We start from the raw sequence: 15491 nt of genomic DNA, 5'->3' as shown, positions 1-15491 counted from the left end.
TTTTTAGTTTTAATTTTGTGCCTATTTAACTAAATAAACTTGTTGGTTTGGGGTTTTGTTTGTGGTAGGTTTTTTGTTTTGTGTTTGGGGGTTTGTTTGGTTTGGTTTTGGGTTTTTTGTATATGTGTGGTTTTTTTCTGATTTGAAATGCTCCTGCTGCTTGTGCTTCAGGCTGAATAAGCCACTGTATTGTTGGGGAATTTTATTTGTTTTGCTTCATACATGGGAGGAAGTCTTTGTATACTTTACTGTGGTAGTATTCTTGCAATTTTAGAAACTGAAAAGCCCAAGATCAAGGATGGAAGATCTACAGAATTAGGAAATGAGCATTGTTGCAGTCTTAGTGTTGCTTTGAACTTACCTCACTTACCTTAGCCTGATCAGGGTACATTACAGATGCTGGTTTCAACATATCTTAGAACAGAATCACGAATGCTTTGGCTTGGAATGGACCTTCAAAGATTATCTAGTCCAACAGCTCTGCCATAGGCAGGGACATAAACTCACTTGCATTTTTAGCACAGGGAAGGTTTCCACTCAGTGCAGGAGAACAAGAATGCCCTTGACCTTGGTATAAGCTGTAAAAGTGAATTGTTTAATTTCTTTCCTTCTTAGAGGACAGGGTCTGATGTAGAACCTATCCTTCCAAGTATGTCTGAGAAACAGGCCTACTTGTTTTTTTTCCTAGCATTACTCCTACCAGTTTGGCTTTTACATGGTTTCTTCACAGGTTTGTTCTAGTGACACATTTTACTGCTGGGATGATGGTGATACTTGATGGTAATAAGGCAACACTTTCATAGACAGCACCTGATCCTTTTTACCTTCCTATCTTCATTAGAAATAAAGAGCCACGCCTAGCCCTGTTTTATGCTGAAACCCTGGTTTAGTCTCTGTTTAGTTCAGCAAATTTTAGGTTGGTTTTATATCTCCACTTTGGGCTGAGTAGAAGTCCTTCTGTTAACCTAGTTTTGAGATTGTATTCTAGGGCTTAAGAAAAATATTTTGTAGAACTATTTTTAAAAATCTCAATTCCTGTGCTATTATTGTTGGGATCTCTCTGTAATACAGAGTTCTGCCTTGAAATGGAACACATCTACTTTATAAATGCTGTTCAGCTCCTGTTGTCACATTTGTCATTTGATTTGTGTATTCTTTTATATAGTGATCCTCTAGATATTTTCAGAAGTTGAGGCATTAATAGCACATACTTCACATATATGTAGGTATAAATTTTCCCTTAAATTATTCTAAGTTTTGGAATATGACTTTCATTTTTTAAGTATTTTACTTAATTCTTGCATCAGCACAGCTAAAGCACAACTTCAAGAGGAAAATGTGACAGTTACATTTATATTTGCAATTATGGACATCTGAATGCATGTTGTGGTCCCTTTGCATGTTGTATTCCTAAGTTTTTGAAAACATTTCCTGGTGGTATTTAAGTCTCGCTGTAACTTGCTCTATGGTAAGGTAGCTAAGTGATTGACCTCATCCAATCCATGCTTTCTGGAGTGTAAGATTCTTTCACTACTCATCAGCTCTTCTGCCATACTTCTGCCAAAACTAGTGCTGACTCTAGCCTCTTGATGCAGTCTATTAATTCTGTATACCATCTCCCTGTGATGATGATCGTTCCATTATGACCCCTCCAAAGCTCACATAATCCTCTTAAGCTCATGATATTGCAATCAGAGTTCATGTCCTCTCCATTAGTGGGTGATCAGTTTTCTTTCTTTCCAGGAGCTCTCCCGACATCCTGCAAATTCAATCAGCGTTTTCTCTAAAAGTATCTAGCTGAATAAAGGATCATGTAATTTAACTACACCTAAGTTATCATGCAAACCTGCTTCCTTTGCTGCTGGAAAAGTAGCACAGTGAGATGTAGGCAATGCAAGAGACTTCTGGAGTGCATTGAGGATAACTTCTTAAGCCAGGTAATAGACAGCACTACCAGGGGGATGTGATACTGGACCCAATGGTCACCAATGCAAGTCAGCTAATAGGAGACATCAAGATTGGAGACAGCCTGAGATGCAGTGGTCAGGCACTGATGGAGTTTGCAGTCCTGGGGGATGTGGGTCAGACAAAAAGTCAGGACTCTGAATTTTAGGAAAGCAAACTTCTAGCTTAAATAAATATCATAGCATGTCCTGAGTTGGAAGGGACATGTTCCTTCTGGAATGCTGTCAGGCTTGGGGCCATAACTACCCCCCTGGGGAGTTTGTTCCGGTGTTCCACCACCCTCTGGGTGAAGAACCTTTCCCTGATGTCTAACCTAAAGCTCTTCTGGCTGTTCAAGTAGGTAAGTCAATAGAACCCCATGGGAAACTGCCCCCTAGGACAAGGGAGCAAAAAAAAGCTGACAGATCTTTAAGGATGTTTTTCATAGAGCAAAAGAGCTTGTGGTCCCCAGGTGTAAGAAATCAGGTAAGGAAGGCAAGAGGCTGACATGGCTGAGTTGAGACTTGCTGGTCAACTAACCTACAGGGCAAGAAGGAAATCCACAGGCAGTGGAAGCAGGGCCACTACTCTGGCAAGAATACAGGGACACTGCCTGGTTGTACAGAGATGAGGTCAGGAAGGTCAACATGTGGCTGGAGCTGGACTTCACAGGGGATGTGAAGAATAGGAAGAGCTTCTATAGGTATGTCAGCCAGAAAAGGAAGGTCAAAGAAAGTGTACCTCCCCTGGTGAACATGACTGGTAACAAGGGATGAGGAGAAGGCTGAGGTACTCAACAACTTTTTTGCCACAGTCTTTGCTGGCAAGCTCTCTTCCCACAACTTTTGAGTGGATGGACCCGAAGGCAGGGACTCGAGGAGCAAAGTCCTTCCCACTATAAGTGAAGATCAGGTTAGTGACCACTTGAGGAACCTGAACATACGTAAGTCTGTGGGACTTGACAAGAGGCATCCCAGAGTCCTGAGGGTACTGGTAAAATGACTGTCCATGATATTTGAAAAGTCATAGCAGTCACTTGAGGTCCCCAGTAACAGAAAAAAAGGAAACATAACAACCATTTTAAAACAGAATAGAAAGGAGGACCCTGGGAACTACTGACCTGTCAGCATCACTTCTGTGCCTGATGAGATCATGGAACAGATCCTCCTAGAAGCTACACTAAGGCACATGGAAGACCAGGAGGTGATTCAGTACAGCCAGGATGGCTTCGCCAAGGAGTGAGTCTTACCTGCCCAATAAAATGGCCTTCTGTGATGGAGTAACTACATCAGTGGACAAGGGAAGAACTATGGATGTCATGTATCTGGATTTCTGTAACCTTTGACATGGTCCACCACAACATCTTTCTTTAAATTGGAGAGAGATGGATTTGATGGATGGACTGTTTTGTGGGTAAGGAATTGGCTGGATGGTTGTGTCCAGACAGTAGCAGTTAATGGCTCAATATCCAGATGGAGGTCAGTGATGAGTGTTGTCTGTGTGGGTTCTTAAGGACATAGTTTAGAGGTAGCCTTGATTGTGTGGGGTTAACAGTTGGACCCAATTATCTTAAACAGGTCCAGAAGCTACAAAAATTATTAATGTCAGAGGGATGGAACACCTTTCCTATGAGGAAAGGCTGCAAGAGTTAGAATTGTTCAGCCTGAAGAAGATAAGGCGCTAGGGAGACCTTATTGCGGTGTTGCAATACATAAAGGGGGCTTATAAGAAAGATGGGGACAGACTTTTTAGTAGAGCCTGTTACAACAGGACGAGGGGTAATGGTTTTAAACTAAAAGAGGGTAGATTCGGACTATATGCAAGGAAGAACGTTTTTATTATGAGAGTGGTTAAACACTGGCCCAAGTTACCCTGAGAGGCTGTGGATGCCCCATCCCTGGAAATCTTCAAGGTCAGGCTGGACAGGGCTTTGAGCAACCTGATCTAGTTGAGTTTGTCCCTACTTATTGTAGGAGTGTTGGACAAGATGACCTTTAAAGCCCCTTTCCAATCTAGACTATTTTATCAAGTAATTCTATTCTTAATGTACTTTGTGTCCCAATGGGTTTCTAGCTTAAGCAGTCCTATGTCTTCCCATGTGTGATGATGGGAGAGATTTCAAGCCTCTGTTCTTTCACGGTTTTGTCAAATTCAGTGAATAGACTAAGAAGTCTACAAGTGGTGCAGCTAGTGTTTAGGTGGCTTTGTACTGTTCCTAGTGCTTAATCTTTGAGTGATGTTTATATAAGACACCCTCTTTCACCTCCCATTTTCACCAGGACAGATGTTTGGCTTGTATAGAAGTACTTAAACAAGGTATTGCATGGGGTAGTTAACAGAGTTAACCACAGATACAATGGCAACCAGCAATCCCTTCCTCAGACTGGACTGAGGATATGTGTAGCCTAGTTCATGGTGTTAATCCCACTGCTGAAAGTAAAATTACTTCTCTTGACATAAAAAAAACAAGCCCCCGAAACATTCAGTTATAGACTTAAGTTGCTGCCTTGATGTCACTAGCAGGCAGCTAATTTCCATTCTGATCACTAGGATATAAGTAGGTGATGTGGCTTAGCCCCTGCCCTCAACCAGCAACGAGAATCATATGTTGCTTACCTACGTCTTCCTTGCTCCCAGTGGGATGGGAGGAGAATCAGGAAACAAAAAGTAAAATTTGTGGGTTGGAATAAGAACAGTTTAATGGAACAGTGAAAGAAAAACAAATAAGCAATAACAACAACAACAACAATGTTGGCTTCTCTTTTTTTGATGAGGGACCCTCACACCAGTTACAGATACAGATGCAGCCTCACCAGTTCTCTGTAGAGGAAGTAGTCACTTTCTTCAAGCAGCTGGCTACACCTTTACTACACAGCCCAGAGTGCACTAGGACTTCATGGGCAGACTGTTGAATCATGTTCTGTGTCCTGTCCACCATAATTGCTTTTCTGACCAGTCATGCCCCAGCTTGCACTGCTAGCTGGGTTTATTCCATCCCAAGGGCAGAAGCTTTCTATTTGCTTTGGTTGAATCCCATTAGGCTACTATCCATATCTTCTAGGCTACTTTTTTTTTTTTACTCAGCTTCAGGAACAGTGTGGCCTCCCAAAAGGCTGACCTGTCATGACATAAAGGAGATGCTTTTTGTTTGCTTGTGTAATTCTGGTAGACATAGGCTTCATATACTGCATGCTTAGTGACCATGTACTACCCAAACCTAAGTGCGTACACGGGTCCTTATTAAGGAAGCACAGCTGTCTGCCATGAATACATGCCTTGTAGCAATTAGTTTACATTATATGTGGGCTTTTTCTGTTTCAAAAAGGGCATGTGTGCTTGCCCTTTCTGCATGAAAGTACAGTTGGCAGATTGTTCTCCAGTTCTTGCTGTACTCCTGGAATTAGCACGCATCTGTAATTTCATTAAGTTATCTGCACAATTTTAAGGCATTTTGTAGAAAAGCAGATGTGTAGTGAACCGAAGGAGGGGAACAATACATCTGTCCTCATAATAAAGTATTTATAGATGCCTCCCTTGTTAAAGGGGAATTATTTAGAGAGTAATTATGATTTGAAAGAGATCTTTTTGCCTAAGAAACTGGTATTTAAAGAAAGATTTTAAGTGTGTATAGCTATAACTATAGTGTCTGCAGTGATTTCTGCTCACCAGAAAGGGTGTCTTATCAGAGAATTGTTGAACACATCTGAAAGATATGAGATTGATTGTGCTACAAACACTTCCAGAAGGAACGCTGTACCTCCTAACTAAAAAATGGCAGATTTTAGAGAAGCTGCTTTTAACATAACATGATTTGTTTTCCTGCTGTAGCTTTCTGTGTCATCTTAAACTGGATTTCCTTGTTGACGTAGGCCAACTCCAGTTTTAACACTATGGTATTTGTCCCTGCACACACTTGGAAGAAACTATGGTGTGGAGTCATAAAGTTAGGGAGCGAGACACGAAGCAAGCTGCAAGAACCCTCTGGGCCTCATTTAACTTCTTGAAGTGTAGGAGCTGTCCTCTGCTCTTGTTTTGTCCTGGCTAATCTCTACACTCTTAAAATAGCCTGTATTACATGCTAAAGACAGCAGACACTGAAGGGTCACCCATGAGAAGGTATGAGGTCAGCTCTACCATCTCCTATATTATGTCATACATGGATGCTACCCACCAGAGTGGCATTATGTTGGATGGGTTGCTTTTGCAGGAGCAAACAAGGTAGTTACCGTGCCACTCTCCCCTGTGTAATCATGACCCCTCAAAGAGGCAGTGTGCTGTGCAGGCAGGTCATCTAGGAATTGAATGCTTCTGGTATGGAAGTTACAGACTGGTTTCTGCCTGGAGAAAGGCTGCCTTTGCCCAGTGGTGTGGAAGTGAAATTCTTTATGCCAATTATCTTGGGAATAGGCTCATCTAAGGAAGTTTTCCCAGCTGAAGGCACCAGGTTCTGTACATAGCCATGTTCTGCGCAGCTGCTGCAAGGTTGGGATGGATGTGGTCTGTCATGAGGTCAACACAGGACAGGCCTTGCCTTATCTGAGGTTCATGGCCAGCCTATGTGTCTACGGAGAGAACCTCAGGCCTCTAACAGATCACAACCAATGATAACTTTTGGTCCAGAAGTAATGATGGGCTGTAATGAAAAGTAGATGTTCACAGGAAAACACTGTAGGGGTGGGACAGGAAAGGGGTTGTCCTCTGGATCAATTCCATGCTAATTGTCTTGTCAGGCTTGCGCTTGGATCCAGACAGCACAGGTGGTGAAAACAAAATACTAGCTTAAGCTGCCATTGTACTGGACTGTCCATGGGGATTTGCAGCTAGCAGTCACTGTCTGTCAGAGTCTGGCCACTGTCTTGGCCAGTCACTTAGCAAATGCATACATTTTGTTCTCTTACACGCCCCTACATCATGAAGGAGGGCCTGTTGTGGTGCTGCTTCCTTGTTCCCTATGCACAAGCATGAACTAACACTTTGCTTTCCTTGCAGGAGCAGTCAAGGTTTTATGCACATGAAACTGATGAAAACCAAAGAGAAATACATCCTGGGTCAGAACAGCCCTCCCTTTGACAGTGTTCCTGAAGTCATCCACTACTACACTACAAAAAAGCTGCCTATCAAAGGAGCAGAACACTTGTCACTGCTCTACCCTGTGGCTGTGCGGACCCTCTAATAACCTAGTCTCACCCCTTCCTGTGGATGGGAGGTGAGAGGTAAGCTGGGCTGCACAGAATTCATTGCTGGAACGTTCAGTGCTTGAGTGAGACAAAGAGTGACAGGCTTTAGTCTTGGGAACATGGGCACTCTGCAGAGTTGTGTATGGGACTGTGTGTATGGTACTCTAATGCTGCAGCATGCCTCTAGAGCTATGCTTCTACATAAGAGAAAGAAATCTTATTTTAGTGCAAGAATAACAGATAAACTTCACGGAGCTTCTCTGTTGTTGAAAGTACTTCCCGATGAAAGTTCTTCATCCATGTTGTGAGAAGAATCAATAAGTTCTTCTCAGCTGTAAAACACCAGCAACTTTGATTCTCTTGCTACCCTGGGAAACTTCTCAATGTGAAAGAGTAACCTGGCTCTGAAGGACTCTAGGGTGTTCTTGGTGGAACTTAGAAGGTGCTGCTTAGCACATGAGTCCTTGTGGTGCTGGTCACTTAGTTTGGTGAGTTTGGGGATATTTTAATACAGTTTCTTAAGGTAGTCAAATATTGAACTCCTATCAGGCACAGAATCTTAAAATGATTTTGTGAGAGCAAATCATGGTCAATTATTTATGAACAGGGGATGTAATTTAAAAGTAGTTTGTTATAAGTTTTTATCCTTTTTGGTACAATGATCTCTTAAGGGTTACTGTCTTCATTTTCAAGTTTCATTCATAGATGCAGGCAGCTAATTCTGTTTGGGGTAGTTATACCGTAATGTTTTAATTAGTTGAGAATGAGTCATTTTAATATGTGGGTTAGTATTTACGTATGCGAGTGGTCTAAAGCTTTTATAAAGCTTTAGTAGGCAAAATCTTCACTTGCTTATTCATCTGGATCAAATGGTTGTCCTACTGAGGTAGCAAACTAACAAGTGTATGTCATGCTGGCTTTCCACAAGGTGGCCCTTACAGCTGTTTAAATGAGAACTGCAGTATGTAACAGAACAGAATTTGTTTTTCTGGGGTACCAAGGCATTCTTAAAACATGATCACTTGAGATCTACCTTTTGCACAGTGTTCATTTTCACCATGAGCAGAAGCCTCCTGCTGTGTTTCAACCATTCTCAGTCAGAAGCTCTGCAGAAGCTTCTCTGTACGTTAGTCCTGCCAACTCAGTGCCCATCTGCTTGGGAGGTATTTTCTACCATGTTCTGTGTGCTTATTGAATGGGATAAGTGAAAAAAATATAATTGTGCAGAAATTGGAACTGGGGATCAATAGCCTGATAGTCCGCACTTTCTGCCATCTCCCATCTATGTCTAGAATATTGTGCATTAACCCATCAGTTGTTGTAGTAGCAAACTGGTTCTATGCAGCTTTTTATTTTACAGACTTCAACAGGACTCTGAAATTGTGTATTGTTTAATTCAGCTTTCTTACCTGCTAATGCCTTTTATGATTGCAAAGCTGAAAAATTTTAACAGAATAACCATTTACTGCTTGTAAAAGTAGTGATTCATTGTATTGTGTAATCTGATAAGTACCTCAAGGATGTCCCATATAATGTCATTGGTGATTAATGTTCTGATTCAGTTTAAGCCTGCTTTGTTCATTATATGACATCAAACACAGTTTGAACATGAGTGGATCACATATATGTGAGGAGCCCCGTGTCGCTCTGTGCAGCAACCGTAGGGGGTTAAACTGTCCTTATCTAATCCAGAATTTGAAGCTACATTGGAATAGGTTCTTACTGGGTGGCACAACGGAGTACAAGGACAACATTCCTCTCCAACTGAAACAAATCATCCCCTTTTTAATGTACTCACCTACATGCACTTTTTATTTCTCTTAAGTCTTTGCAGAACTTTTCATTCTCCTTTTGACATCACCCAATTGGCAAGAGCATACAGACACTTCTCAGTTCTTTTCTCACCAGAGTAGGAGTTCCTGAAGGTAGCAGAGCTTGCAGAGATTGGGAATCAGATTGCATCTGCTGCTCTCTGGGTCATTGCTTATGTGGGCTCTGACAACTCCATCATGCCCCTTGGGACAGAAATAGGTCATATGGCTTCTTTTGCGTGTTGAAGTGCTTTTTTGGCAATCTGGCAGTGTTGCTGTTCCATGGCCTGTTTTTCTTCTCCTGCAATGGAAAAGTGAGCCCCTACTGTCTCTAACAGCAATTACCAGTAGAAACCAACAGCATCATCTACCAAGGCCTTTCCAGGTTTCTTAAGCATATTGTCTTTAGCTCATGGGGATGACTTTTGTACTGAATCTTTCTTGTCATGTGCCTGATCGAAAGTCAGCTGAAGCCCGGAGATGCCGCTTTATTGCTGTCTTCAGATTTTGGGTTGGAATCCCATGCTTCATAAAAATGAGGTTGATATGCATCATACAAATGTGTATGGAGTTTATTACAGCTTCAAGGATCATATCAGGGTTCTTGTTTCAGCAAGAAGAGATCATCTCAGAACATGAGAGTTGTCTGTGGGTGTTTTTTTTGATTCATTTTTAAAAAAGACTTTTAGAAAGTAATTGCAGAATAAATAAAACCAGGATTTTGTTTGCACTGTAATGTTGTCTTTATTTAAGTGATTGTATTATATTTTCCAGTGAAGGAATATTTTTCCCAGACTTCTTAATGTACAGTGAAAATGTGGTATGTTGCATTGTGTAGTGCTGTGTATATGGTGGAAGATCTCATAACGATCATGCCTATATAGCACATTAAAAGTATATTTTAAAAAAAATTATAAACCTCTCCCTTTTTTTCGTCTAATTGTCAATGTGTATTCAGACTGTCTTGAACAGCTAATGCTTGAAGCAGCCTTTCAGGACAACTTGTTTATGTGTCTTAACTGTGTAGTGAAAGTAGTCACTAGGCTATGATCTCGTTTGGAGTCTGGAAAATCAGCTCAGTTCTGCCCTGAGTAATTTTTTTGCCAATGTGCACTTTTGCAGCGGCTGTGCCAAAACACAAGTGAGTGTGTGAATGATGTTCCTGTCCAATTGCTTGAGGTGCTCAAGGAATCCAGTTATTGCTGTTTACAGCATAGCACTGGTTAATCACTTTTTGCAGGCTTTATAAGAGGTGTTGATTAGGCTTCTATTTTGATGAGTACTTCACAGTGTGGTGAAAGTCCTTGAGCTGTGAACATCTGTATGATGGGTAGGAGAGTTTTAGTCACCAAGATTACATCTCACAGCTCTTTCCATATTTGGAAAAATCATTAGGGTTTGTGGAAGTATAGTCATCCCTGTGGGTTCTGAACTTGATAGTAGCTTATTCTCTGACTCTGAAATCAAGTCTTTAGAGCCAGGATGCAAAGTGCAGGGCTCTCTTAAGTACAAAGGTACAAACCACACATTTCCAGCTTCTCAAAGAACTGAGTGTATGCTCTGAGGAAAACTGGTTGTGGCTTGGAGGATGACACATTTATGTGCTGTTCCTCACCATCCCAGTGGGGTTCAGGATTTGCCCTTTCCCTTGCTGTCATGACACAAATTGGCAACACAAACACTGTGTGGTAATGTTGGTGGAGGCTGCAAATACAGGCTCTGATTCCATATTCCACCCTGCTGCACTGCTAAGCTACACTCTGGGGTACTCTATCGGTCCTATGCTGGTGTAAATTATTCATGCTGTCCACAGGTTCTGCCTATGGTGGTGCCTGAGCAGAACAAGCAAGTTCTTAACTCTTGTTTAAATAAAGAGATAGATAACAAAACGTGGCTATGTCAGCTCCTTGGTGAGGGGGAAAACAAAACAGAAATAAAAAATGCCTGTCTGTACTCCTGGTCTGAGTAAGGGGAAAAGGAAATTAACAGTGGGCAGTCAACTGTTTTTCATAATTTTTTCATTTTCAATGATCCCATATAAAACACTGTTAATTGCATCCTTTTATTAATTCTTGCTGGAGTCTCCAGTAAGAAGAGAAGAAAAAAGGAAGGAAATGGCAGCAGCTGAACAACGTTGTTGGTCTGAAATGAAGCAAATGGAAGTTCTGCTGAAAAAGGATGTTTATAGGGTACAAGGGATGATCATTTTCTGTACCATGTCATTGCCTGTCTCAGACCATGAGGTTTCTCTGAGAAATGTGTACCCACAACTCAGAGTTGCTGTGTTGGCCTCAGTGCTCTGGACCTTCTAGTTAGTTCAATGGCAAGATCCATCCAAACATTGCCCATGCTTTCTCAAGTGTCTTTCAGGGTCCCTGGATTGCATGTATTGCTGCTGACAGTTCCAAGACACAATACAGCAGCTTAAGAGCAGCTTTGAAGGGATCAATTTTCTTTCTAAGCCTGGTTTGGAGATTGGTATTACTGTGATATTGCATTGGATACAGGTAACAGTTAAGTGTTTACACCTGCAGCAGTAGCATAGGAAAAACAAATGTTGCATTCTATGCCAGGCTATCAGAGCCTTCCTTGGTCCTGGTACTGTCCTGCATGGCACACAGGGACCTCAATGGCTACCTATATGCAAAGCTGATGCGGAATTTCTATCATGGACTTCTGTTTCTGGGGTCACTGCAATTACTACAGCATAGCCTACAGCATTATCAAGTTACAGAAAAATCTCAAATTTCCTACTGCCAGCTATACCATTTGAGGAAGTAATTTTGAGGGACTGATATCAACATCTCCCCTGTTTTAAGTCAAGCCATTTTGCCACGAGAAATGGACTGTTTACCTGTCAGCTAAAAGTCAAAGTGTACAATGCTTGTAGACCAAGAGTTTTTTCAGGAGCAAATCCAATGACTCTCCTATGTCTATGTCTCGAATAGGCATCCTGGACTGGTTCCATCTCGCAGTCTGTACTTTGGAGATGACTGTTAGCTGTTGATAAACTAGAAGGAAATTCAGAGTGAGCTTGATTGCCACAAGGAATGGGCCAGCGTGAACCTCCTGGAGTTCAATAAAGGCAGTCCCATGCTGGAATACACTGGAGAAGAGTAACAAGGAGCTGAACAAAAGTCAGCAGTCTGCCTTGGCAGTCATGAAGGCCTACAGCAGTCAGGACTGTGTAGTGGAAGTGTAGCCAGCAGGTGGAAGTGATTATTTCCTCTACAGAGCACTGGTGAGGCTGTGTCTGCATACGGTGTCTGGTTTGAGTGCTTCCAGGTACAAGGAGAGATCTCAAGAAACTGAAACAAGTCTGGAGTAGAGCCACTAGGATGATCTGAGGGTTGGAGCACATGATGTATGAGGACTGACAGTGGAAACCGGGCTGGTTTAGCTGGAAGAAGAAAAGGCAAGAGAGGGGTACCCCATGGCCTGGATACCTGGCCTATAAGGACAGGAATGTTGCTGCTACTGTTAATCTGGTGCTTTGTATCACCTGAGGCTGCTGGTTTCTTGAGCTCTCCCCCCTGTATTACTCTCTAGTTTCCTCATGGGAACTCTGGAAGGTATAATTGGAGCCCACTGATGGTGTTCTGTTGCTGCAAGCTCAGTGGGGAGGATAGGGTGGCAGGGATTTTTAGCAGAGCCTTTCTGCTGTCAGTCAATCTGATGGGGGGTGGGAGTTTGCTTAGGCATCTTCTACCACCAGCACCTTCCCTATCTTCATCACTACCATTTGGTTTGAAGTGGCAGCACGTAAGAGTCTGTCGAAGTGGGCTTGGAGCAAGGTACTGCATGTAGCATTGGGGGGCATATGGAACACTGCATAGACCTAGCTACAGCAGAGGTTTGAAAATAAGCTTTGTATTTTTGGCCAGTGTGGCAGCTGACCTTGACTGGGCTTGGCTATACTTCAGTTAAGAGGTACACAAGAATAGGGGAGTAATTTCAGGGCTTAGTTTAAGAGACATGCTCCAGCTGCAGTAAGAGTTGGAGGCAGAAGTAGTAAAATGGTATGCCAGCACTGACATAGCCAACACATTATTTTATGTTCCCATAATAGAAGGGCATAGAATTCAGTTTCCCTTCACCTGCGAAGGAATGCAGTGCACCTGGAATCGATTACCCCAAGGATGAAAGCACAGTCTCACCATTTGCCATGGACTGATTCAAGAAACCTTGGAGATGGGCAGTAGCCTTGAACGCCAGCAGTACATTGATGATGTCATACTCTGGGGAGAAAAAAAAAAAGCAATATTTGAAAAAATATTAAGCTGTCATTAAAATCTTGCTGAAGGCAAGGTGTGCCATCAAGAAATCTGAAGTCTAACACAGAAATGCAGTTGCTTGGGGTAAAATGGGTGGAAGATGACATATCTAGTGAAATGGTAGAAAAGATGAGGTGTTTCCCAAAGCTAACAACGAAAAAGAAGCTCAAGCATTGCCTTAGAATGGTAGGATTCTGACAAATGCACATTCCCAGAAAGAGTTAGTGAAACCACTATAAATGGAGATGTAATTAAGATGCGTTTATGTGGGGACCAAGCAAAAGCAAGCCTTCCAACAAGTAAAAACGCAAGTGGCAGAGGAAATAGCCCTGGGCCCTATCCAAACTGCTACACTGACCCACTTGACTTCTCTCCTAATACAGGACAAGGAAGTAACGTTAGGAACTGCTACAGTGACCAAGCTGATTTCTCTCCTGGACCACACAATCTGTCCTGTGGAACAGAAAGTCATGTTACTCATCACTAACAGCACACATATCCATGACTAGACTGTTTCAGTATCTGATTCCATTTAGTCTCTGCACTGTCAATTTAGTCTTAAACTGCAACAACCAGCCCTGACCTCCCTGTTCTTTAATAATGAATTACTGTTAATTATTTCCAAGTACGAATGTATGTTATATAGTTGTATTAAATCATTATAATAAAATGGTTTCTGGATAGTGAGTTCATGTGGCCAGGACGGATGCAGAGATGAAGCCCTGGTTGAAGCTACCTATTCTGCTGCCTATGTGTTTCCAAACTGAGTATCATCAGTTCTGCGAAAGTAAAGACTATTTAAACAACGTCTTTGAATTTTGCTGTTCCTTCATAAACCTCATTTCATCACTAGTGAAGTAAACTTTCCTCTGAAATCATCTTATTAATTAGCTCCACTGATGGAAAGGATTGCTTGCAAGATTTTACCATCTGTCTGCTGTGTCCACACATGGAGAATACTTTTATTTTCATAGAATCTTGTAGGTTGGAAAATACCCTTAAGGTAATAGAATCCAACTGTTAGCATTGCCAAGACGACTGCTAAACCATGTCTCTTAGTACGCCATCTACACATCTTTTAAATACCTCTAGGACAGATGGTAATTCAACCACTTCCCTGGGCAGCCTGTTCCACTGCTACACAACCCTTTCACTGACAACATTTTTCCTGAAATCCAACCTAAACCACTCCTGGTGCAACTTCAGGCTGTTTCCTCTCATCTTCTTACTTATTTCTTGGAAAAAGAGACTGACAACACATTACAATCTCCTTTCAGGTAGCTGTAGACAGCAATAAGGTCTCCACTGAGCCTCTTCATCTCTAGACAAACAGCTCCAGTTCCCTCAGCTGCTCCTCATAAGACTTGTTCTATAGATCCTTCACTCGCTTCATTGCCCTTCTCTAAACAATCTCCAGCATATCTTTCTTGTAGTAAGAGGCCCGAAACTGAACATACTGTTCAAGGTGCAGTCTCACCAGTGCTGAGTACAGGGGGATGCTGCTTCTCTAGTACTGCTGGTCGTACTATTTCTGTGAGAAGCCAGGATGCTGTTGGGCTCCTTGGCCACCTGGCTGCAATGCCAGCTCATATTCAGGTGGCTGTCAAACGACATCCTCAGGTCCTTTTCTAATAGACATCTTTCCCCCCACTCTTCCCCAAGCCTGTAGCATTGCATGGGGGGTTTATGACACAAGTATAGGACCCGGCACTTCGCCTTGTTGCAACTCATACAATTGGCCTCAGCCCATTGATCCAGCCTGTTCAGATGCCTCTGTATGGCCTTCCTACCATCCAGCACATCAACATACCTGCCCAACTTGGTTTTGTCTGCCAACTGACTGATGGTGCACTGAATCCCATTGTCCATATTGTTGATAAAGAGATCAAACAGAACTGGCCCCAATACTGACCCCTGGGGAACACCACTCATGATTTGACTCCAACTAGATTTGACACCATTCAATCACAACTCTTTCGGCTACACCATCCAGCCAGTTTTTTACTCATTGAACAGTGGACCTGTGTCCAAGCCATAAGCAGCCAGTTACTTCAGAAGAATGCTATGGGAAATGGTGTCAAAAGCTTTACTAAAGTCTAGGTAGATAACATATATGGCTTTTCCCTCATCCACTAAGCAGATCACCTTGTCACAGAAGGATATTAGGTTAGTCAGGTGGGACCTGCCTTTCATAAACCCATGCTGATTCAGCATGATCACTTGGTCATCCTGTGCATGCCACATGATGGCACCCAGGATGTTCTGCTCCAGAACCTTTGCTGGCA

General features: G+C 42.3%; 1 protein-coding gene across 4 annotated transcripts in view; it reads left to right on the top strand.

Moving 5' to 3' along the window:
* Positions 1–13717, top strand: part of SHB (SH2 domain containing adaptor protein B) — a 54828-nt gene extending 41111 nt beyond the window's left edge. Inside the window, exons 6-7 of one of the 4 annotated variants that reach the window (XR_013923539.1) lie at positions 1744–1937; positions 6934–7065. Coding sequence is in view for 3 of the 4 variants with exons in the window: in XM_080362734.1 (XP_080218860.1) it covers positions 6934–7117 (184 nt within the window). In the remaining variant the exon portion in view is untranslated. Of the gene's footprint in view, positions 1–1743; positions 1938–6933; positions 10092–11292; positions 11418–13589 lie in introns of those variants that run through there. The other 3 variants (XM_080362734.1, XM_080362735.1, XM_080362733.1) reach the window with 3 other exon arrangements.
* The last annotated feature ends 1774 nt before the right edge of the window (positions 13718–15491 follow it).

The sequence above is a fragment of the Nesoenas mayeri genome, assembly GCF_963082525.1.
Source record: "Nesoenas mayeri genome assembly, chromosome: Z".
NCBI lineage: Eukaryota > Metazoa > Chordata > Aves > Columbiformes > Columbidae > Nesoenas > Nesoenas mayeri.
The sequence above is the reverse complement of the archived record's forward strand: the minus strand, read 5'-3'. Positions and strand labels throughout refer to the sequence as shown.